At 40.9% G+C, this 23,470-nt stretch overlaps 4 protein-coding genes across 4 annotated transcripts; 3 read left to right on the forward strand and 1 right to left on the reverse strand.

The window, feature by feature from the left end:
• Positions 1-4,148: 4,148 nt before the first annotated feature.
• F5B22DRAFT_634200 (uncharacterized protein) lies at positions 4,149-7,667 on the forward strand (the record flags this gene model as incomplete). Its single annotated transcript, XM_047976946.1, has 6 exons — positions 4,149-4,151; positions 4,991-5,747; positions 5,880-6,322; positions 6,391-6,602; positions 6,754-7,031; positions 7,441-7,667. 6 exons carry the CDS (start codon positions 4,149-4,151, stop codon positions 7,665-7,667), a joined length of 1,920 nt encoding a protein of 639 aa, XP_047833760.1.
• Positions 7,668-8,298: 631 nt separating this feature from the next.
• F5B22DRAFT_499958 (uncharacterized protein) lies at positions 8,299-10,371 on the forward strand. The gene has a single exon (XM_047972438.1). The coding sequence runs from the start codon at positions 8,398-8,400 to the stop codon at positions 10,267-10,269; it is 1,872 nt and encodes a 623-aa protein (XP_047833761.1). The 5' UTR covers positions 8,299-8,397; the 3' UTR covers positions 10,270-10,371.
• Positions 10,372-13,412: 3,041 nt separating this feature from the next.
• F5B22DRAFT_500075 (ferric reductase NAD binding domain-containing protein) lies at positions 13,413-16,115 on the forward strand. Its single transcript, XM_047972440.1, has 7 exons — positions 13,413-13,955; positions 14,011-14,163; positions 14,215-14,243; positions 14,389-14,502; positions 14,622-15,020; positions 15,150-15,485; positions 15,545-16,115. The coding sequence occupies exons 1-7, from the start codon at positions 13,726-13,728 to the stop codon at positions 16,042-16,044; spliced, it is 1,761 nt and encodes a 586-aa protein (XP_047833762.1). The 5' UTR covers positions 13,413-13,725; the 3' UTR covers positions 16,045-16,115.
• A 3,668-nt stretch (positions 16,116-19,783) lies between these two features.
• On the reverse strand, positions 19,784-23,096 carry F5B22DRAFT_661168 (fungal-specific transcription factor domain-containing protein; the record flags this gene model as incomplete). The annotated part of the gene is made up of 5 exons (XM_047980348.1): positions 19,784-21,967; positions 22,035-22,213; positions 22,270-22,738; positions 22,810-22,876; positions 22,953-23,096. The coding sequence occupies 5 exons, from the start codon at positions 23,094-23,096 to the stop codon at positions 20,184-20,186; spliced, it is 2,643 nt and encodes an 880-aa protein (XP_047833763.1). The 3' UTR covers positions 19,784-20,183.
• Between the last annotated feature and the right edge of the window lie 374 nt (positions 23,097-23,470).

The following is a 23,470-nucleotide window of genomic DNA, read 5'->3' on the forward strand; positions in this document are numbered from 1 at the left end:
AATATATATAATTTAAATATAATTAATATATATAACTATTTTAATTATACTTTATATTAAAGTTAAATAATAAAGGGTTATTATTATTAAGATTATTTTCTTTTTAATTTTAATAATATTATTAATTATTAAAGGTTTATAAATTATTAAGGTTAAAGTAATGCTTTAATTTATTTAAACTTAATATTTTTAAATTTTTCATTTTTTATTTAAATATAATTTAAAAGGGGTATAGGTTACTTTTAAACTTTAAATAACTTTCTTTCCTTTAAAAAGTTATTTCTTTAATTTTATAATTTTAATTAAAAGTTAAATATTTATTTATTATAATAATTAAATATTAATTTCGTTTATTAAATTAAAGTTATTAGGAAATTTTAATAATTAATTTTAGGTTTATTGCTTTTTTAAAAATAAATTATACTAGCTTTAACTTTAAGCTATTATTAAAAACTTTCCTTAATTTAAATTTTTTAAAAAAATACTAGCTTTAATTATTTATTTATATATAGGTATATTATAATTAATAACGTTATAGGTAACCTTAAAGGAAAGCTTTAAAATTATTATAGGTAGGTTAAATCTTAAAGGTTAAATATAATATTATAAATTTTTTTAACCTTATAATAGGTATTTAATAAGATTAAAGCTTAAAGAAAAGAAGAATTTCCTTTAAAGTATATATAGGAAGGGTATATAATATATATAAAGTATATATACTTTAAGGGCCTTAAAATACTAACGCATCTCCCACTTAACCTGGCCACCCAATTGACCTGGCCACCCCACCAGCTCATACAAAAAACGTCGGTGCGTTAATCACGTGATAATTCAATAACTTTACGAATATCAGTCGTATAAAATAATAAAATATACCACTAGATTCGTAATAAGAAGAGCTATTCAACGGTACCCTTTACTAACTTTTACGATTTTTATTCGCGGAGTTATTAAGCAATACGCTAAAGTAAGCGCTAAAATAATCCTTGCTTAGCGTTCCTTTAGCGTATTGCTTAATATCTCGCTTAATCAATTTTATAAAAAATAGTAAAAAATACCGTTGGATTCCCCTTTAAATAATGGATTCAATGGTACTAATTATTAAATCGTACGGTTAGTATTCAGAAAGTTATTAAAGATTGAAATAATGGGGTTTTATATAGGTTATTGGGGTGGCCAGGTTAATTGGGTGGCCAGGTTAAGTGGGAGATGCGTTATAATATGATAATTATTAATAAAGAATATAAAGTTTTATTATAAAAAGTTAATATTTAAATATATAAAACCTTTTAAAATTATAAGTAAAGTTAATTTATAAATATATTATATTAATTTCTTATTATAATATATTTATTTTTACCCTATTTTTCTAATTTAATTAATTAAACTTTAAATTATTAAATATAAATATAGTTTACCTATATTAAACCTTAAAAATAATTTAAAAAAATAAAAGGTTAAAAATATAATAAATAAAATAATATATAATAGAAATTAATACTATAAGTTTAAATAAAAAGGCTAGCCTTTTAAATATAATTAATAGGTATTATAATTTAATATCTTAATATTAAAGGTAATTAAAAATTTTAAAAAATAATAAAGTTAAAAATAAAAGAAGAAAATTAAAAATAATAAATTAAGTATAAATTAAAACTATATTTAATATTATTAATATAAAATATAAAGTAAGCTTAATAGGATTTTAAAAATCCTAAATTAATTATAGAAAAAATAAAACTAATTATTTTAATATAAAAGGAATTAAATCTTTACCTTTAAAATTAAAAAACTATTATACTTTACTATTAAACTATATATAAAATAAAGTTAAATTTAATAATTATTAAAATTAATAATATTATAAAAATCTATTTAATTATAAATATTATTTTATTAAGTATTATTATACTATTTAATTATAAAAGTTTTTACTTTTATTATAAATAATAAAATAAAGGTATACTATATAATTAAATTAAAATTTTATAAATATATATATAAAGAAATTATTTAAAAGTAGCTTTAATATTAAGCTATATTTTATTTAAGTTAAAAATATATATAAAAAAAGTATAAAGTAAAGTTATTTATAATATTAATTAGGATAAATATAATTATAATTAAGTAAATACTTTTATTTAAATATAAATATAATATTATTATAATATATAATAAGTTTAAAATAAATATAAAATAGCTTTATATCTTTTTATTAACCTAATTATTAATTATATTAAAATAACTTTAATAAATTAAAAAAAGGTATAAATATAATTTAATAAAATAATATTAAATAGCTATAATATTAATATAAAATTTAAATAGGTTAAATTAAAGTTTTACTTTATTATTATTAATAGTTATTTTAAGTATAAATGCTTATTAATTTTATTTAAAAAGTTTAATAAAGTAAATAATTTTAAAAGTTATTATAAGTAAAAGCTAAATTTAAATAAATAATAATTTATATATAATATAAATATAAAAATATTAATAAGCTTATATATTTAATATATTTTAATATATTTATAATAATTAATAAAGCTAGATTTATTAAATAAATAATTAAGTTTAAATAGAAAATTAAGGTTAAATTAATATATATACTTAATATATTTAATATAATTATAATATATTAATATAGGTAATATAGTTATAGGGTTAATATATTTATTATAGTATTAATTTTTTATTTTTATAGATTATTTATATTTCTTTTAAAGGTTTTTACCTTTAATATCTAAATTACCCTTATAGCTTAAATAATTATTAGGCGAAGGGTTGGCGGATCTATTATAGCTTTAGCCTAAATTGCCCTTTCCGTTATTATTATTATTATTATTGCTGTTTAATAGCGGTATTAATAATATTAAAGGAATAGGTAATATTAATAGTATTAGTAATAGCGGTATAAGCGTTTTATTATTAACGTACTTTTCGTTTATATCTTTATTATATTTAAATAGTAATAATAATAGTAGCACTTTACCTTTATTATTATAAATAATATAATTATTCTTTAAAATTTAAGCTTTACCTTTACCCTTTTTATCTTTAAAAGGTATAATTTAAATAATAATAATAATAATAATATAAAAATAATAAAAAAAGAAAAGGAAATAAAGTAAAGATAAAAATAATATAATAGTTTTTAGTTAAAATTAATTTTTAAAATTAATAATAATTAAAAAAAAAAAAAAAAAAAAAAAAAAAGAATTAATAAATAATTAATAGGAATATATATATAAATTTTATTATAAAAGTAATATATAATATATATAAATTATAAAATAAATATAAGCTTAATATTTATATACCTTTATTATAATAATGCTTTATATAAATAAACTATATTAATATATTTATTATAATACTTTATATTATATATTAATATAATTGGACTTTTTATTTTATATTTAATTAATAAATTAATTATATATTAAGTTAAAGATAACCTAATTAAAAAAAAAGGAATAGTTATTATATTATAATATTTTAAAGCTTTTAAAATATATATATTTTATATATATTATATACCCTTCCTATATATATTTTAAAGGAAATTCTTTCTTTTTTTAAACTTTAGTTTTATTAAATACCTATTATAAAACTAAAAAAACTTATAACATTATACTTAACCTTTAAGATTTAACCTACCTATAATAATTATAATTATATATTATAGCTATTAAATATTAAAATTTTTAATTTATTAAAAAAAAAGCTAAAAAATAAATTATAAAAAATACCTATAAGCTATTTAAATATAAAGCCCTTAAAAAAATATATTAATAATATATAAAGCTATAACGCATCTCCCACTTAACCTGGCCACCCAATTGAGCTGGCCACCCCCCTAACCTATATAAAAATCCAATGTTTTAATTTATAATAACTTAACCAATATTGGGCCCATAATAAATTAATTAATACCATTAGATCCGTTATTTAATAAGGAATCCAGCGGTATTTTTTACTATTTTTTATAAAATTTATTAAGCAAGATATTAAGCAATACGCTAAAAGAGCGCTAGGCAAGGATTATTTTAACGCTTACTTTAGCGTATTGCTTAATAACTCTACGGCTATAGGTCGTATAAATTAATGAAGGGTACCGTTAAATAGCTCTTTTTATTACAAATCTAATGGTATATTTTATTATTCTATACGACTAATATTCGTAAAGTTATTAAATTATCACGTGATTAGCGCACCGACTTTTTTTATATGGGCTAGGGGGGTGGCCAGGTCAAGTGGGAGATGCGTTATATAAAAATATAATAAAGCTAAATATATTAAAAAAAGTATAAAAAATAATTAAAATATATTTAAAAGATTAATAAATATTATTATTTTTAAAATATATAATATTTAAAAAAAAGGTATTATAAAAGTAATAATATTAATATTTATAATTAAAAAATAATTTATTATATTTAATTTATTAAAAATAGCTTTAAAAATTATAATTAAAATACTTTTTAAAAGTTAATAATTATAAATTAATATATAAAAATTAGCTTAAACCTTCCTTTTATTTAATAATTTATTATAAAGGTTATTTTTTATAAAGGTTAATAAAGCCTTTAATAAAAAAGTTAAAATTATTATATTTTTATAAGTAAAGATTAAAGTATTAAAAGTTAAACTTTAAAAAAACATTAAAGTTAAATAAAAAGTAATTAAAATAAGTCCTAACAATAACTTTATCTATATAATATATATATAAAAGGTAAAACGTAAATTATATAATCGTTTAATATATATTAATAAAGCTATTAATCGATACGTTTTAAAATATAAGGATACTAATATAGAAGAGGTTATTAAGGTTAAAAATAATAGATTTAATTAAAAACATTAAAAAAAGCATCGCAAATAACGTATTCGTTGAGAAAATCGCTTCAGAAGTTGGGTAATTAGTAGGTAGGGGAGGTGGTCGTGATAGGGGGTGGTCGTGAGGCAGGGTTTTTGCTTACCCCCAAAGGGGTGGAGGCGTACTGCTATTATCAACGTAGTATTAATCTCTACTTTGAATCTAGTTTTATTAATACTCCTGGCGGTTAGCATTTCTCAGCCAGGAGCTTCTCTTTCTCGTCCCAGCATCATTTTCAATGGCAGCTGTACCACAGTATCAACCCTCAATCTTCTCCTCCACTTATTGATCAACATTGTATCAACAGCTGTACTTGCATCGTCTAACTTTTTTATGCAAATCCTTAACGCCCCCTCCCGACAGGAAATCAACCTCGCCCACAGTTGGCTTCATTCTCTCGACATCGGAATTCCGTCAATCAGAAACCTGTGGCACGTGTCTAAACTGAAGTCGGCCAGCTGGATTATCTTCCTTATTACATCTGTTCCAATTCACCTCCTTTTAAACAGCTCTGTGTTTGAAACGACGTATGAAGGGTCACAATGGCAGTTAACAATGGCCGCAAAAGCGTTCACTCAGGGAGCACCATTCTTCCCGCCGGGAGCTAGCCTTACGCCCGCTGGGGGCATTGGCATGACGACGCATGAGTATTATATACTTCGATCTTGGGATTACGGAGAGAGTGTTGATTTGGAGCAATATTGGAATTCTTCATCCTCCATTCGCCAGAAATTAAGATCTGTTGCGGAGGAATCACATTCCTGGGCCTTTCTTAGCGCTTCGCAATGCTATTCCGAATATTTGTGCAAGCCCAGGAGACAATACGGGGATGTGGTACTGGTTCTTGACTCGACCGCTTCTGGAAGAGGTTGGTAAAGATCAGACATCTTTACTTTTGACACCTCCACTGAACTCTCCGCGCGCTGGGATCCTCATTTTCCGCCCAATGCTGCCAATCCATTGTGGTTCTCGGCGCAATGCAACACAACACGCCTCAAAGGATTTTCATCCGTAGATGATGCCTGCTACAACACTTGCTTCGGAGCTATGGGCTTGAATGATTGGGAGCTTGACTCTGGTGTGCCTATCCTGGCGGCAGATGAGCCTTGGCTTATATCGTTTTTCCCGGCTGTGAGGCTCCACGACAAGTCTCTCTTTGATGACGGCCTGACTTTCAATGATGAATACGATTCCTTGCGGGTTAACCATTGCTTGGCTCAAGAAATCCAACCACAGTGCAAAGTTGGCGTATCGAACATGCTTCTTCTCATAGTAACACTCAGTTTTCTTCTCAAAGCAGTGCAAGGCGGCATCATTGCCAAAAAGCTTCCATCAGCTTCCTTGGTCACACCGGGTGACGCCATTGAATCATTTATTTTATATCCTGATGCTGTCACCAAAGGGCTTGGTACATTGGACATCACCAAAGCGCAGCAAATCGAGGTCAGTCTCAAGACAATGACAGCGCTGAGTCAAAGAAACTACTCATTAACCCTGATCCCGAGTCATAGTTCGGCAAGCGAAGACACTGGTCTGATGCCTGGCATCTTGGTCGCAGCCTTACAACAAACATTCAACCTCGAAAATGGCAGATATCTCAGCGTCGCCTCTGGCAGATTATTCCCTACGGAACTTGGTTTAAAACGTATTCCATACTCTTTGCAGGCATGATACTGCTTTCGGCCGGCTTCGCAGCATCCTCTTCGTTAACAAGTAATGAGTAGTAAGTAGTAGTGTAGCGTGTCATTGATATGATACAGCGAGCAAGATGAGGTGGGCTTATCATATCAAACTAATTACCATTGTAGCTCTGTATCTCTCGACCATTCTAACGGAATCTTAGCCATTGATATCTGGGGTTATCAGCCTGTCAGCTATGTCGCTGCGGCTTTATTTGCTAATTCCCCACAGCTGATATTATCCCTCGGCTATTTTCCTTACAACTCTCTCCTAACTCAATTCAACGTGGAGAAAGATTGGAATTCCTTCAGCCTCTCGCACCAGCCTCTCCGAGTCTCATATCCTGTCGGTCAGCAAATTTCAAGCTACCGTCTCCAGCTGCCTTATAAACACAGCGTGCCGTTAATCATTATTAGCACAGGTCTCCATTGGGTAGTTTCCAACTCAGTATTCCTCTATATTAATGAAGGCGGTATGTACAATTCGTATGTCTGTTCTACAGCCACATTGCTCACTAACGTCAGGCTATTACTGGCATGGAGCGTCAGGTTTTAGAGAATTCGAGGACCTTGATTCAACCTCCAATGGATTTTTCATTGCCGTTGGATTTTCTTCCTTTTTCTTCCTTGTGCTGTTTATCGCAAGTATCTTATTTATAATCGTCCTACCGATTCTCCTTGGTTTCTATAAGATACAAGGCAATATGACTGCTGGAGGCTGGAACTCGCTAGTCATCTCAGCTGCTTGTCATGTGTACGACCTGGAGAATGATCAACATAGAAAATTCTCTGTGAACGAAGCCGGTAGCTCATTAGGAGAATGTGAGTTCTAAACTTTGGATATCTCCGACTAATAGCTAATGACAATTGAACATTACATAGGCACACAAACAGAATACATCACAGCCATCGAAGCCAGAGAGGACGATGAGGGTCTGACAGAAAAGCGCCTGAATTTGGCACGAAGAAAGCTACGATGGGGAGCTACCAGTTTAATTGACAGGCTACCAGCGTCAACATATGGCGAAGGCAGAGCAATCTTTCACTTAGGGTTTTCTGGGGAAGAACATAGCATCTCCGAGCCTAAGAATGGCCAGTACTACCTTTAGGTGTACTGGAATAATGTGCACTGGTTAATATATTCACGTGTCCCCGAGGAGCTGCTAGAGCCTTGAAAGCATTACATCTCATGACTATTTGGCGCTTGGAACGTCTGCAGCCACAGTAAAATTCCAGTTTCATATGTCTAAAAACACAAACGTCACTCAAAACATGGCTTAGGTGGTTCGGAGTGCAAGCGCCAGTGTCCTTTTATACTCCTCCGACGAGGTCTTTGATCTTCCCTTTACAATGTTAGTAATTTACCCTCCCAATTCCAATAGTTTAACACAGATATGTAGGCAAGGCTATAAATTATAATCTACACAACAATGTCTTCTGTACCCCTTGTTCCGTGGCGCATATTGTCCAATAACAAGGTGTTATGTGTCAAAGTCACGCTAAGTTCTTGTCCTTTCGAAAGCCATAAAGAGAATAGATATATGATAAAGATAGCATATGTGAGGCTTGTGGAGACAATTCAACATAGAAGACCAAAGACAGGGATATTCTTGAAAAGAACTCTTTATGCGGAAACGTGAATTTCTTTCAGTCCTCTGATTTAAGTCATAACGATATTTAAACATGGATTGGTCCCATTGTACGTTTTTGGCCATGAAGGTTGCCAAACTAAACACATTAGAGCGTACGACAAATTTGGAACGATTACACTAGGAACTGACAAGGTCAGGACTCACAGAACCATCGATCTCGTCCGCGTCGCTGTCCTAAGCAGCCATCATGTCTAACCAGTCTAGCTCCGGCGACCCTACCAAGCCTTCCAACATATCCGATATTCCCTCAGACCCTAGCCCAACCACAGCTCCTAGAGCGCCTAGTATTTTCAGCGATGGGTTTGCTAGACCTCCGCCCAACTTTGACCCTGAACAAGCCAAAGCAGATTTTAAGAAGGGTGCCGGTAACAGCTTTTTGGACGGTCGCGATGAGATTGAGGATTCTGTTGAAGACGAAATCCAAAGGAAGACTTCTGAATTAGAGAAGGCTAGAGGAAAACCTGTTACAGCCGAAGAAAAAGAGAAAATTGCCAATAAGGTGCGTTCTCTGCGAGAAGGAGCGTGGCTTGAAGGCCTAAAGCTTGAACTTGTTGGCAAGGATGCTGTGCCAATGGAGTATTTCAACCGCATTGTCGCCGAGAATGAGAATTCTATCATGAAAGTAGCCCAGATAAATGCCCGAGCGGAACGCGAACTGACCAAGAGAGATTCTCAGATCAATGATCTACGGAAAGACACTATTCGGGCTAACAAACTCACAGAAGAACTAGTCAAGTGTGAACGGCACGGGGCCGACTTAGAAGCTCATATTCAAGACCTCGAGAACAAACTTGAGCATGAGAAAGCGAAGCAACAAAAGGCCGACGCGAACAATGCACTTACTAAATGCGAAAGTCAAGTTAGTGATCTTCAAAAGAAGCTGGATGCCGCCAACAGAGACCTCGATGAGGCCCGTCAAAGTCTTGGCAAGCATTACGAGGAACTAAACTCGCTTAAGCAGCAAAAGGATGAAGCCGACAAACGGGAAGAAAGCGTTAAAAGCCAGGCCCAGGATCTTATGGATGACAACAAGAAGCTTAAGGCGGCCGCCGATCAGGCAAGCGCCCTTCAAAAACAGATTGCGAGTTCGGAACTCAAGCTTGCGTCTCTTAAGAAGGAAAATGAAAAATTAAAGAACGCAACTAAAATCCAAGGGGAATCTGACGATCTTCGCAAGCGCATCTTGGAGCTGGAGGCTGGATGGGAAGAGTGCAAGGACAAGGTAAAGGCTCTCGAGGATGAAAATAAGAACCTCAAGGATGCATCGAATGCAACCAGTGGAAGCCCTAGCAATCCTGATTTAGACGGTCTTCGAAAGCGGATTGCGGGACTGGACGCCGGAATCATGAAGCGTGACGAGGACATCACAGCTCTTCGAGCTCAGCTGGAGCAAGTGACCACTGGTATGCCTGAGGGGTCGCTCACTGAGCTACAAGCCCGTTGCGTTGAGCTTCGGAACGCCAGAGATATGTACCGGAATAGGTGGGCTCGAGGCGTTGCTGCGAACAATGCTGACCTGATCATGTTTTGGGAGGCTGTTGAGAACACGAACCAAGAGATCAAGAAGCTCTACTCGGGGTTAGACCGCTTAGGTGGTGTTCTTGGCCTTAGAAACAAGGTTCTCGATAGGCCTGCTGCGTTCGACGAAATCATTGCCAAAGTCTCTTCTTCCGTGACTGGCGAGATTGATAAATACCAGAGCCCCCAACTCACAGTACTACATCTACTCAACGCGAACGCAATTGCCAAGATACAGATTGAGACATTGAAGCGTGACCTTGACAAGGCTCAGATCGGTAGGTCCGAAGACGAGATTAAGACTGTCCTTAGAACAGTGGAGGAAGAGGTGGTCGAGCAGCGCGTCAGCATGCGGACCCAAATTTACCGTGCCCACCGCAGAGATATCCTAGCTCATCTCTTCACCGCCCAGAACGAGTTCCTAGTTCTCGCTGACAACAGCGCTGATAGAGCTGCAATTGAAGCACTTGTCGATCGATTCCTCCGCCCCAACACGCTTCCGCGGATACAGCCAGTGCAGAGTGATCCCACAGGTAGGTAGTGAAGACGCTTAACGTGGTGAGCTAGGTTTCCCCGGATTCTGGTAAGCATATTCGTAGATAGGGTATGGCCAGTAATATCAAGATAGATTAACCAACCACACACGAATACGACCTCAACTTACCATCATGATCTGATATAATGCGACCGTTCTCTGTTATATGTATAGTATGCGGCGCATTATAACCACCTTTAGATACTGAATCAGCCACCGGGTGAAGACCAGTCATGCCAAACGAGTACATCGGGCCCCCCACGGCGGTAGTTAGACGACGCCAAGCAGGTTGCCAGGGGTCCAAGTGCCGAGACCACCCACCAAGACCCAAGCCACTGGATAATTGTCATACTGGAGAAAGAGAAGGGAGTGAAGGTGATTAAAATGCAGGCACCGCCAAGTTGGCTAGTAGCCTTATCTCTTAGTCTTTGTCTCATACGAATGTTGCCAAGTACAAAGATACCACAATAGGTAAACCTTCTAGCACGAGAAAAAAAAAACTGAGATCTTCTCCTTTACCTAGTGTCCGCGAGGGGTCATTAGTTAGGTACAGCGGCCCCCATGCCGTGTCCAGTCCCTTACTTCCTTGTGCTACCAAAATGAAACAGTCGTGAGCAAATAGCATTCCAAAATTTCCGCCACCAATGGCATGTAGCCGGCGACCGCGTCATCGCTGTTGGAAACTCGTCCTCGCCCGTTTGAAACTGGGTATAGCATGGCGGTATAGCCCAGGCGGCAGGCATTTCTTAACAACTGTCGAGGTGTCGATTCGTTCAGGACGGAGAAGAGATGGCATGCATAAGCGAGTTGGTTGCACCAGCTGCCTGGGTGCGCAATCGGCCAGGGTCAAGATATCATCTCCAACGACATTGCTGCCAAGGCGACGCGACGTCTTATATTTAAACGACATCTTGGCGCTGACTTGGTCGTTGGCCGTTAACGCACTGGATGCGCTGTCATCATATTATATGTGAATCTCCCAAGCTCGCTGACGTTATTACTATGGGGAAGGAAGCGGACTTATTTCCAAAACCTCTTTGTTAGACATATTCTCTTCCCGGTAGTGGCTAGGCGGTAGCGGTGTTACTAAGAGAGTCCGGATCGGTCCGATGTTGTGTGCACATATGATCCATAGCAAGTTGTGGGATAGCTAGATCCCCTCATCTATAATTACACCAATGAAAATGCTGCTTCATATAGTGCATCAGAGTGCATCTTAATAATCTCGATAATCACATAAGGTAGCCCAGGTAGCCCTACCAGCAAAGCATACTAACATATTACTCTTGCATGTCAGCAGGGTATCATAAATCAGCTAAGAGTACACTACCTACAGTAGTCATCCATCGCACCCGGACCCGAGATACGTAGGCGTGGAGGGGCTAAACAACGTATGCATAATAATCTGATAACTTTATACTTTTGTATTCGCCATTTGCCGCAACACGGCTTGGCCTGCGAAGCAAGGAACTTATTATGCTTTGACAGTTGGAGTTGGCACTTCGACTTGGAAACTACCTCGCATACACACATGCATATGTCTGTGACGTCGACAACCAGGACGTACAGTAGAATGACGTCCGGTGCCGCATGTTTCGTAGACTCCGGTACTTGAACTAACAAGCCGTTGCCCTGATTTCTGATTTTTTTTTTCCATCTATATTCCCCTATTTGATTTCATTGCGTCGCTTACATCTGTTTCATACATGCTCTCTGCCTGTGTGTAGAGACATCGAGAGGTTTTACTTAGAGCATAAAGGGCAGGAGATTAGCTATATATGAACAAAGCATGGAAACGCCATGTTGCCAACGATCGCGGGTGCATTTAGTACAGTTAGACGGTTCCCCACAGATGCCCAAACCAGGCTTCACATCATTGAACGATCAAGTTTTGATCGGGGGTGCGCCCTGTCTCATCATCTTGGCAACAGACGCTCGTCCTATTCGTGCTTATGTGTGCCTTAATAATGCATTTATAATCTGATAACCAATGTGAATATTCTGGGGCCATGTAGCCTCCCAGTAGTCGCTTACTCTAACTCAGGATCACGATTGCGGGTTTGCACGGTCAATACAAATTCAGTTGGGAGGAACTCAACGGCCGGCTTGGCAGAGAGGGCCGTATCCTCTTTTTGACAATACAATGCCCCAACGCGGAAATATTGTGGGTTCAAGTACCGGCCGTGCAACGTCCGTAGACGGGCTAGCACGGATAAACCACTCTGTTGTTGACTTTTAGCCATTTTGCCGTCGGGCTCTCGTCGGGCTATCGTCGTCATGATCGCTGAATAGGCTTCTCTGATATTCGAACGAAAGTGGCGCGCTGAACCCCGGGGGGGCCCCCAGCCGCCGTTAACACTTTCTAAAGCTGGTTGGTCACTTCGAGTCCGAAAGAGCACCAAAAGCTTGTACCTGCGGCTCGCTCACGGACCTGTGCAACCGTATACCTGATAACTCCAACGTTTTTGTGTGGTAACCAACTGGTTCCGGTGTGTGGGCGTCCTACGCCACAGGCCAGGATTAGACACACTCAACCTGCCTCCGGCCCAGCTCTCTCCTTTTCCGGTGACGAATGCACCCAGCCAGGTTGCGTGTATCAACGCAGCTGGCTGTTGTTGGATTTTCACGGCGCAGCTTCAAGTCAAACAAGCCCGACTTAATACAAGCCATTATTACTACGTATATCATGCTAGACTGGCCGTCGCTGGGGAGCGGGGGAGGGGGGATGATCATCCCTTGTGGTCCTAGGATTATGTACTATCTCGATCCAGCAGCATCCACTGCTAGTTCGTCCTGCTCGACAAGGCCAGACCATCAAAGTAGAGGGGACGCTTGAGCAGTTTCGGAAGTAGCAATTGGCTGTACCATGTGTCCCTTCCCTTCCCTTATTATGTTTGGTTTCAAGAGTGCCATTGCAATTTGCAACTGCCATCAGCTTGTGGGGAATCAAAGGTAAAACTCGATCACATGGAGATCATGTTACATTTACATCTGTATACCAGCAGGAGCCTTCATCTAATTGTGGCGTCCCAAGCACTGCAAAGGTCAAGGAACCGCTGGCATCGATTTCTTGCAGTCATACGAGACCACTTCCAAATATGTGGCCTCGCGTGTGATGACGTTCCTGGTCTCCACGTACGTTCACTTGGCTGGGATAATTGTTGCACAATTAAGGAATCAGCGAGGATAGGGAAGAGATCTCTGTGCACGGCCGTAGTCCGGCGTCACCCCATATGTTTCTCCGGCCCTGATAACGGAACGTACCGGGGCCCCCTTTTTGTAGGACGCCTCACCCGCGGTATATCTACGCTTGCGTTAGTGTGGAATATATCAAATTCGATGAAGGCTATATAGCCAGTCATCCTCGCAAAGGAACCCGCCCCATACACGCAGATTGTTCACGAAGTGGTAACCTTTCCATCGATAGTCCTAAATCAACGACGCAGTTCTGCCAACAAAGCTATGGAATCGTTATCATTTCCAGTTCTTGCGCGCGCTGACGCCGCTGGAAGCTCTTCGTCCACTCCAAGTTGGATGGAAGCCAGACTGAAGGTCAACACGGCGATGGTTTCAAACTATGCTATATCTCTCGCAGCTCTTATTGGCATATTCATTCTCGGCCACTGGGCTCGTCGACTTGCAGGGAATGCGTCTCGGTCTGTGATCTTTTATCCTGTAACGGCATTGTCAAGGTGAGCTACGGAGATGACTATACCTGATCTATTATCATGCTAATCATTCATCTAGGTCTCTTCGAAAATTATTTCTTCGACGACTGCCTGGCTTTACATCTGTTGGGCATGCCGTAGTTGTCATTATCTATGTAGCATTCAACGCCGTCTTCAGCTTTTGGCAACTTGACACCAGCAAAAAGGGAAATGTGGCTTCACGATTCGGGTGGTAAGTTGTGCTGAATCTTAATGTTTGGGATTCTACTAATGCCCACAATAGGATGGCTGCTGCAAATTTCGCATTTGTAGGTAAGTGTTATATCGAATCTCACCCCCTTTTGATTCTGCACTAGGAAAGGAAACCCTAAGTCGTTACTTGTGCCTCTTATGGATTCCCCCTAGTCTCGGAATTTTTATTTGTCGCTTAAATAAGTTGCTAAATGCGGATATACAGTTTTTCTCGCGCTCAAGAACACACCTCTCGCAATCCTAACGGCATACTCGTATGAGCGGCTGAATAGCCTTCACCAAATCGCTGGGTATACTACTCTTGTATACACCATTCTACGTATGTGGCAGATCATTTGCTTTTCTCGTAAAGAGTCGTTCATTCAAGAAGCTCTTTTATTTTGTGCTCCAACCCTCAACGGCAGAATCTGAAATATGCCTAACAAAAGAACTGCACAGATGCCTCGGTATACACTGAATTTTTCATAACTGCCGGGCGGATATACATTCTTCAAGAGCATATCGTCACGGCTGGCATCGTCGCCGGCTTCGGAATGCTCTTTACAGTTCTCGCTGGTATGATCCTAAAACGGCGGAATTACGAACTTTTCTATATTATTCATCTGGCCTTGTTCGTGGTTATTGTTGTCACCTTCGGTTTGCATCGACCGCAACTTGAAAGCGAGAAGGCTTTGGGAATCACTATCTTCGTTGCCGCCCTCTGGGGCGCTGATAGGCTCATCCGGATGGGTCGCTTGGCTTTCAACAGCATCAATAATGAAGCTACAGTCTTCCCACTGCCGAATGGCGGTACCCGCGTTGTAATCAAGAAGCAGATTATGCGTGCCCGACCTGGGAGTAAGTTGTCCAATACCTAATCTAATTCATTTTTAGTTTCTCGTCATCCAGGCCTGAAAGGAGAACATGATCAATGTTTCCATCAGCTCATTTATGCCTCATTTGCATATACTAATCAAGTTTCTACAGAGCATTGTTACGTCTGGCTGCCACATATCCGCAAATTCGAAACACACCCTTTTACCATTGTAGCCAGCGATCCCCTGGAGCTTATCATTAATTCACACAGCGGGTTCACAAGGGATTTGCACCAGTATGCTAGCAACAACCCAGGTGCTACCCTCAAGGTATCGGTTGAAGGGCCGTACGGAACGCTCCCGGACCCTACGGACTACGACAAAGTCGTGCTGGTCGCAGGTGGAACGGGTGCCACCTTCACCTTTGGTTTAGCAGCGGATATGATTCGGAGGCTAAGCCCGGACTCAAACAAACAGATTGACTTCATATGGGTGTCGCGCAGTCGTGGTACGTTACAACCAGACCTGATCTCCTAAGTTGGGATGCTAACAGTATTCATCTCGCAGAGAGTATGAATTGGTTCACGCAACATCTCGACAACCTAGTCAACCACGAATGCGCCCCTAAGCTTGGCCTCAAGATTCACTTGACGAGAGCTAACACGATTGATTCGACACCAGCGAGTAACTCGGGCCTACTACCCCACATCTTCGCCGACTCAGAACCCAAGTGTTCACCTGCTCTAGAAAAGGAGATGCAGTCAGGATCAGGCACAGATTCCTCTTCCGAATCTCTCCGAGAGAGAGACCCGGAAAAGAATAACAACGGGTCAGTGAGGGGGTCTACATCAGCTATTGACGAGCTGAATCTTCCTATCATACACGGTCGCCCTGATATCAAGACCTCAGTTCGCGAGGCGATATTATCGGCGGACAAGAACGAACGGGTCCTCGTCGCGGCATGCGGTCCTACGGGACTGGTTGATATCGTGCGGAATACCACGGCGAGCTGTATCAGCGTCGACGGCCCGTCTGTTGAGTTGCACTGTGAGCAGTTCGGGTGGTAATGCGGGCTACGATGTCTAGTTTGTTTCGTATCTTTGGGAGTTTCTGGAGCATAGTAGGGTTTTTTCTTTCCTTGGCGTGTGGTGTCTAGAGGTTAAATAAAGGTTAAGGCTTAGATGATTTTATGGCTCAAGTCATGGGTTTTTATGATGGCGGGATGTTGGGCTTTATCATCGCATCGGATTCTTTACGTAGTCGCAATGTTGCGTGTGAAAAGGGAATCAAAATATACCAAGCCTTTGGATTTCATGATAATTCTTATACAGGCTGTTAGTGGTGTTTGCTCTTATGACTGTCATTGGACGATGAAGTGACGAGCCGGCGATACGTTGACGCAAGGTAGTGTAGCAGTGTACACTTATTTGTAGGTAAGCAAAGTTACTTACGGTGTAACAACTACCATTTATAGTAGACGCGGGCCTCAGCTATGTGCCCTGTATACTGAGCTTGAATTTCTAATCCCACTTCATAGGCTAGGGGAGTACATAAATTATCCCTTGGCCAGTTGCTATACTTGGAGAAGACGAAAACAAGGACTTTGATCCCCTTCATGGGAGTGGTATTATGAAGGTGTCCCGAGTTATATAATCTTGTTAACTTGTCGGAAGATACGCTTCCAAATAGTAGCATCTCTTGAATGATGGCCAAAGGGACGCGTGAGAGTCAAACTGTTCGCGGTATCCTGCCCCCCTCTGTCGATCCACGTCCCGTGCCGTATGTGCATGATGGTGGCTAGGGGACAGAATCATGGCCCAGGTACATAGGACAGAATATCCTTGCCGGGTGCGCTTGGGTTGGAGTGAACGTGTAGACAGTACATATTACAATAAAGAGAGCTGTGTCTAGTTCAGATTCAGCCAATAGGTATAGGTATTCAACATTGGCTGCGCAAACGAGCATCGTGTCGCGGAACTAATGAAGCTTAATTTCCGATATACAGCACAGACCAAGGAATACTATATATAAAGCTAAATAAGAGAGTAAAGGACGGAAACTAGAACTTCCCTCCTTGTGCAATAACACAACGATTACTTGAAACCACAGCAGGGCAGTGCTGTGACACATCTACCACCCAGTACACGAGGCTGCCTGTATCGCATACCAGGGCAAAATACCATTACAAGGTGATGTACGCACAACCAGTTGTCGGAGAGTCTGTCGTCTACATAGCGTAGGAGTAGCTTTATATAATCTCATAACAGGGGTAGTCCAATGAAGTAATTGAAGTATGCAAAGACAAATCTTGACGATCACCGGTTCTTTCCCGACATAGGTTCGTTGCAATGACAGGATCGCTCTTGCACCTATGGTCAGGTGAAATATTACAATAACTTGCGTATGGCGCCGGTTTAAAGAAGAACTAAGTATCCGTCGAAGAGTTTTCGTATGTATGGGCTCTTTTCGGCACTTGGGTCGGCTCGATAGTTCTCATTTGTGTGTCGACGCATAAGCATATTCGTTGTACTGGAGTGCGCGATAATCGTACAATTCGTCGACAAAACCCATGCCGTGAGAATTGTATAAAAGCGGAAATAGCAGAAGAGAAAAGATTAAATAGGTTCAGAATGCCTATCCCCAAGGCTTTATAAGTAGAGCGGAGTATGGCTCAGCTGAAAGGTCTCTCTCTAAGCGAGCGAGTCTAGAACATCTGCGTGGGCTGCTCCATGATGTGCCGACGGTAAGTACCGCTCATATATATAGAGTGTATAAGATCGACTGAATATGACGAATAATAGAACGTAGTAATATATATCAACCTCTAGGCACGTGAAAGTTGGAACATCACTGCTTTCCATATTTTGGAGGGTTCATTCGTCTTGATAGTAATGTTTGTTATGTTGTCCTATTCCTATAGCAACATTAGTCATCTATAACATATTCTTGTGGGATAGAGGGACTAAGTCTGCTAAAATGTACCTTGAAGTGTTAAGTACAATGGACTTGGGTGTAGAACGATTTTAGGGTATTGTAGTTTTATGTTGAGTTGACTCGACCAGGTTGAAAGCTCGTCGGTTTCTAGATTCGGAAGCCTTACTGGACTAGTCCACTTCATTCAAGATCCTTGGTATGTGTTGGCATGCCTACCCTCTTCGATCATTTGGGGAATGCCACATATTCGCTACAGCAATTCCAATGCGTGATACAGGAAAGAGGTGCCTGTGGATGTGTACTTGAAGTGGATGATTTACAACGGCCTAGATCAGACTGCAACCAATAAAACAGTTTTTGACGGCCAAACATATCAATACGTGAGTTCATAGGCAAGTAAAGCTTAGACACGTAAGGTCGCAGTATATTAAAAGCCAATTCAATGTTCTATAGCCCCCGTTCAGAACCCTTCTTGTCACAAATAACACAACCCTGGAGCAAGCTGAATCATTCGGACTGTCTTAATGGCAGTTATGGGATAAGAGGCTATAAATGAGTGTTTCACGTAAAATCACTACATCATACAGATACTTGGGGCTCGTCATCTCGGTTGCATCGAGAGGCATGTTTCGGACATTCTCGTCTGAAAAGGGGGTAGTGAAGATCGAAACCTGCGACTCCGAGAAGGTATTACAATGTAGGTGGAGCAAGCACAGTATGCTTTTCTTCATGGTTGCTGCCCACTTCGAGCCCAGCGATAATTCTACTGCTTTGACGCAAGACGTAGACAAAGTAATTATTGCTGTATTATGTCCATATCGGGATTTCTGAATATAATTATCATGACAAATCATACAGTATTGGTGGTGATGATACTACACTAGAACAGCTAGATTCAGGGGTCTGTGATGTGAGTCTAGGATTAGAACGTGGCACTGACGTTCGAAACAGCCATTTTGTCTCGCACGTGTAGGCCTGATGTATCTACATTGCCTACGAAGACCGGGAACATGATTGACTGTAAGGAATCTTGGGATGTACACTACGTACCAAAATTACGATCCGAACTGTAGTAGGTTAGGTTAGGTACTTAGTGAAGGTGCTGGCTCCGAGTCTTTTCGCTGGGGCGGCCCGTATTGCCGGTAAGTTTTCCGATTGTGGGCTGTCGTGGTGGAGCCAGCAAGCTGGCTCTGTATACTGTGAGCATGGATTTGGCATGGCGAAGTCCTAGATGTGAGAAATGGACAGTAATATTTGAAGTTATTAGTAGAATTATCGGTAATTGCTTCTTGACATTGTCTAATGTGATCGTAGTATGAAGTATATCTCAGCTGTGACTACGTATATACGGTACAAGTAGTGTGGAAAACCAGGTTTGAGCTTACGGGGGGGCCTGTCTCATCTGAGGTAAGCATTGGCTGGGATCACATCGCTTGTGCGGCCCGTCGCGAAGGCGAGTCCTCCCACATATGATATATGATGCTTCATGTACCTACATGTCGGCTGCGACAAGGATTGAAATCTCTAATTCGGTGCTGAGAATTAGTCATGCAAATTTGGACAACCTCGTATCAGCTAGCTGAGTAGTAGGATGTCGTCAGTTGCTGAGATCGACCGCGTCTATCTGTCTAAGTACCACATGGGTTTAGACTAGAGGGCCATTACTAGTATGTATTATGTAGGACATGGCTTGATCTCTTGTACCGTAACCCCGTCAAGACCCGGCAAGGTTAACTGGAGAGGGACGCATAGCGTGAAGCATTTCCACACTTGCTACATGCACCACTAGCTGCGTTTCGAACATCAACATTGGCGATGGACGAGTCTTCGGGCCTCTTCATGTCCTTGAGCCCGTTCATAGGGGATTCCCGAGGGTAGGCGCTGTGAGGAGAGTGATCTGCGCATGTTTATGTAGCATTCGCTTCAATAGCGTTGGACGCATTGCTTCACAAGGTCGCAATACTCTACTATCTACAAGTAATCTTGTGGTCACAGGCCGGCATTATATATATTTGATGCTTGACCCCGAAACGATAGCCGCCCAAGATTTTATAGCCCCTGAGTTATTCCCAAAATGCTGAATGATGCCCCAAGTGCTAGTGGAAAGTGGGCAAAAGCCGGCCTATGTTCCAAAATAGCAATGACTCGCCCGCTAATGCCCGCTCACTAATAATATACATTCGTATCATCACTTTTTTTTCGTGAAACTTTAAGCCTTAATTGAAGGGATAAGTGCTGGCATTGACCATACTCAGTGACGCCTGTCTGCTGTCTAGGCTTGAGGTGCAGTGAGAAAGAAATCCAGCTCATTGCCTTGCCCCGTAACGTTTTCGTTTTCGGCAAGTTGTTCAAGGAGGCTAAGGAATGGGTCTTTCTCGTCCGCGGCCCCTACCGCCGTGCTGCCATCGTGACTCTTGCTGCCTGGAGTGGCGGCGACGTCTCCGTTGTCGTCATCGGCCTGCCAGGGAGCAGGAGAGGGGAAGGTATTCGTAGGAACTATACCGAACATGGGGTCATAGTTGCTGGGCCCAGTTCCATTGCTACTGCTATCTGTATTCTGCGTCGGAGCGATAGAATTGCGTGGGCTAGGGACGGTGTTGCCCATGTAGCCTGGCATCTGATGGTATGACTGTTGTACTGGGAACGTTGGTGTTGCCGGTACAACGTTCGTTGATATACCTGCGACCGAATCTCTTGCTTGACTCACTGCCTGTCCTTCTGGATGTGGATGTAACGAGGCAGCGACGCTTACCACATGTGAATTTGGGGGTCTGGGAGCGATCGAGAATCGACGGGAAGAGATGCTGGGTACCGGTGGACCGATAGATGTAGGGTTGTTCGTACTGGCATTTATCGATGCCAGATTGCCAGGTTCCGGTCGACTGGAGCCCGTAAATTTCCGCTTAAGGTTCGGTCGGTCGGGTTCACTATTATCTCGGGAAGCATATAAGTCATGGCCCGTGTATGTGTCCGTAGTGAAGTCGACCACTACCTCTGTAAGGCTTAGGTTAGCTCCATCAAAATCATAAGACTTGCCTCCAGGACCGGTGACATTTGCGTAGCGACTGAAGAAATCCTCGAGATTAAACGCAGGAGAGTAGCGCATTGAGTTGCTCGCTAGCCTCTTGACGAGTTCGGCATGGGCATTATAGACGTTCTGCAAAACTTCTCGTTGATGTTGCACGCTCGCCCACGCATAACGAAGCTCGCTTAGTTGTTGCATCTCACGCGAAAGAAAGTCCGCGGATGCCGCGAAAGTTCCCATGTCACCTCCTCTTGCTCCCGCCCTATTATACTGTGCTCCGTGGATATGGACCGTGCCAGCAGTGCAGAGGCAGTAGCCAACGAAAGCGGGCCATTCGGTAGTCCCCGTCTGTTTCCCCAATTCCACCAGTTCAGTTATGGCGTTAGCATGGAGAAAACACATGTTTGTGGCCTCGATCTGCCATGACTGGTGCTGGCCTGTTACAGAAAGTTCTGCGAGGTCGATAGGCAGAAATGGCCGATAAATCAAACAATAGATCAAGTGGTAAACGAGCTTGCTGAGCACCAAGACAGTGCACTCTGGGTGCCCAAGTAATGTGTCCAGGCTTGAGAAGACATCTTCCGTACCAGACGCCCAGATATCGAGTTCTTGTCTTATTTTGGAAAGGCTTGATAGCGTGTGCCATGGGAAATGGGAATCGCCCTTGACACCCCCAGCTGCAAGGTAACGGTTCGTCACGCCCAATACGCGGCTAATATCAATAAGCATTGCGCTGCCTCCTTGAAATTTCCTGCCGCCTCCTTGCAAAGAGTGAATAGTTGAACCGCTCTGAAAGAATTCGCCTTCAACGGGGAGACCGCCGGGCGTTGGAAACCAACATGGAAGCCGGAGAAAGATTGTTTTATCCCCAATAAGACACGGTCGCTTTGAACCACAGGCCATGAACCTGTCTAGTAAGTAGCACGACCAGAACAAGCGCCTCCTCATCTCACGTTCTAGCGGTGCTATAGGGGCGTTTGGATCTGCTTCTCGGTGGAATTCGAGGGCCATGGCCATGCCAATTGCATTTGCTGCATATTGAGTCAGCTTAATTAACACCAAAGGGTTAGGGAGGTCCACGGTAGAGATATTGCATACTCATGAGCATATAGGCCTTTTTCCCCTTTCCCGCTGCGATGTACGCTATTACCAGAAGGAGAAGCGCTTGTAGAGTGTCGATAAGCGGTTCGTCAATGTCAATCTCCTTTCTAGACATAGAAGCAAAGCCTTCGCTTAACTTCACGGAAGATTGATATCCGGTAGGATACGGTGTATACCTAGATTCAATCAGCGACGAAGTCGAGATGAGCCCTATAAGATACCAGAGACATACCTCGCAGCAACAGCGTATATGGCATGAATCAGGTACGGTGGTAATACATTGGCCCGCAGCCGGTATCGAACAGATGCTTCGTCTAGTATATGGTAAGGTCTAGCATGGAAGCGTGTGAAGTATGTGTCAAGAAGAGCGTCAGAGGGAATCGCAGGAGCTGATGTGTCAGTCATAGCAGGGGAGTATAGGGCGGTGTCTGACCCAGAATCCGATATTCGAGATGTGTCAAGAGCTGCACGTTTTGGCCTAGGTTCAGATGTCGCTGTACGGGCTGGTGGTATTGAGTCTGAAGCAGGCGCCTCCGTGCTAATCTCCAATGCCTCCTTTTTCGTACATGTTGGCTCTTCCGCAGTTGGTGAACTGCCCAGCGTTTTCTTCTGATCCTTGAGCTGTGCTTCTAGGCCATCTACCCGTTTTAAAAGAGCCTCAAGCACGTCCGTCTTCGGCCCACGTTTCTTAGGGACGGCATCTGCAATTACGAATCACAAGTATTAGTAAATGAACACTTACACACAAAGGAAAGTCCTCAAGATAACGCACCGTATATACACGGGCATTGGAAGACTTCGCATGCTTCACAAGACGGCCGTAACCGATTACACTTAATCTGTTCGCCAGCGAACGATTGTTAGCATCGCTGTCGCATATGCCGGTAGGCAACCAAAGTCCTAGGGGTAACCAACCTTCCGTTTCCGACATGATTTACAGTTCATTGACTCTCGTGGCTCGTTACTCATCCGGCGTGTTGGCAGCCGTTCAATGCCCACCTGAGGCCGCGACATGACGAGTGAATGGCTGCTGTCGGAGTGGGCTAAACTTGTGTTCATTGACTCTTATTTGGAAGGTGTTGCGTGAACGAAGGCGCAAACCTCTCTCTAACAGAATTGTCAGACACTGGGAGGCTGTGGTGGTATACCGCAGGCGGTAGTCTAGCCCTTGAGTCGACTCCGTCAACAACACAAGAGTAGTTGTTGAAACTCCGGACTTTTTCTCATTCTCAATGCTCGTTGTTCGTGTTGCTGGTGTCAGTACATTGATACCTTGACCAATCACCAAATCGTAGAAAGTGCAGATCGCAAAGTTAATATGCGCAGCTGAGCTCGCACGAGCGTCTGGCGGGAGCGATTCACATAATAAATGTCAGCTAACTTACCCCATGCCACATCGATTTGTGGTCCCTCGACAGACACTTACACTAGCC

Source organism: Xylaria bambusicola, assembly GCF_022495145.1.
Source record: "Xylaria bambusicola strain CBS 139988 unplaced genomic scaffold F5B22scaffold_7, whole genome shotgun sequence".
Lineage (NCBI taxonomy): Eukaryota > Fungi > Ascomycota > Sordariomycetes > Xylariales > Xylariaceae > Xylaria > Xylaria bambusicola.

Coding starts and splice junctions, on each gene's coding strand:
- F5B22DRAFT_499958 (XM_047972438.1), top strand. CDS start 8,398: ATGTCTAACCAGTCTAGCTCCGGCGACCCTACCAAGCCTTCCAACATA.
- F5B22DRAFT_500075 (XM_047972440.1), top strand. CDS start 13,726: ATGGAATCGTTATCATTTCCAGTTCTTGCGCGCGCTGACGCCGCTGGA. Junction 14,164..14,214: donor GTGGCTTCACGATTCGGGTG/GTAAGTTGTGCT, acceptor TGCCCACAATAG/GATGGCTGCTGCAAATTTCG. Junction 15,021..15,149: donor TATGCGTGCCCGACCTGGGA/GTAAGTTGTCCA, acceptor AAGTTTCTACAG/AGCATTGTTACGTCTGGCTG.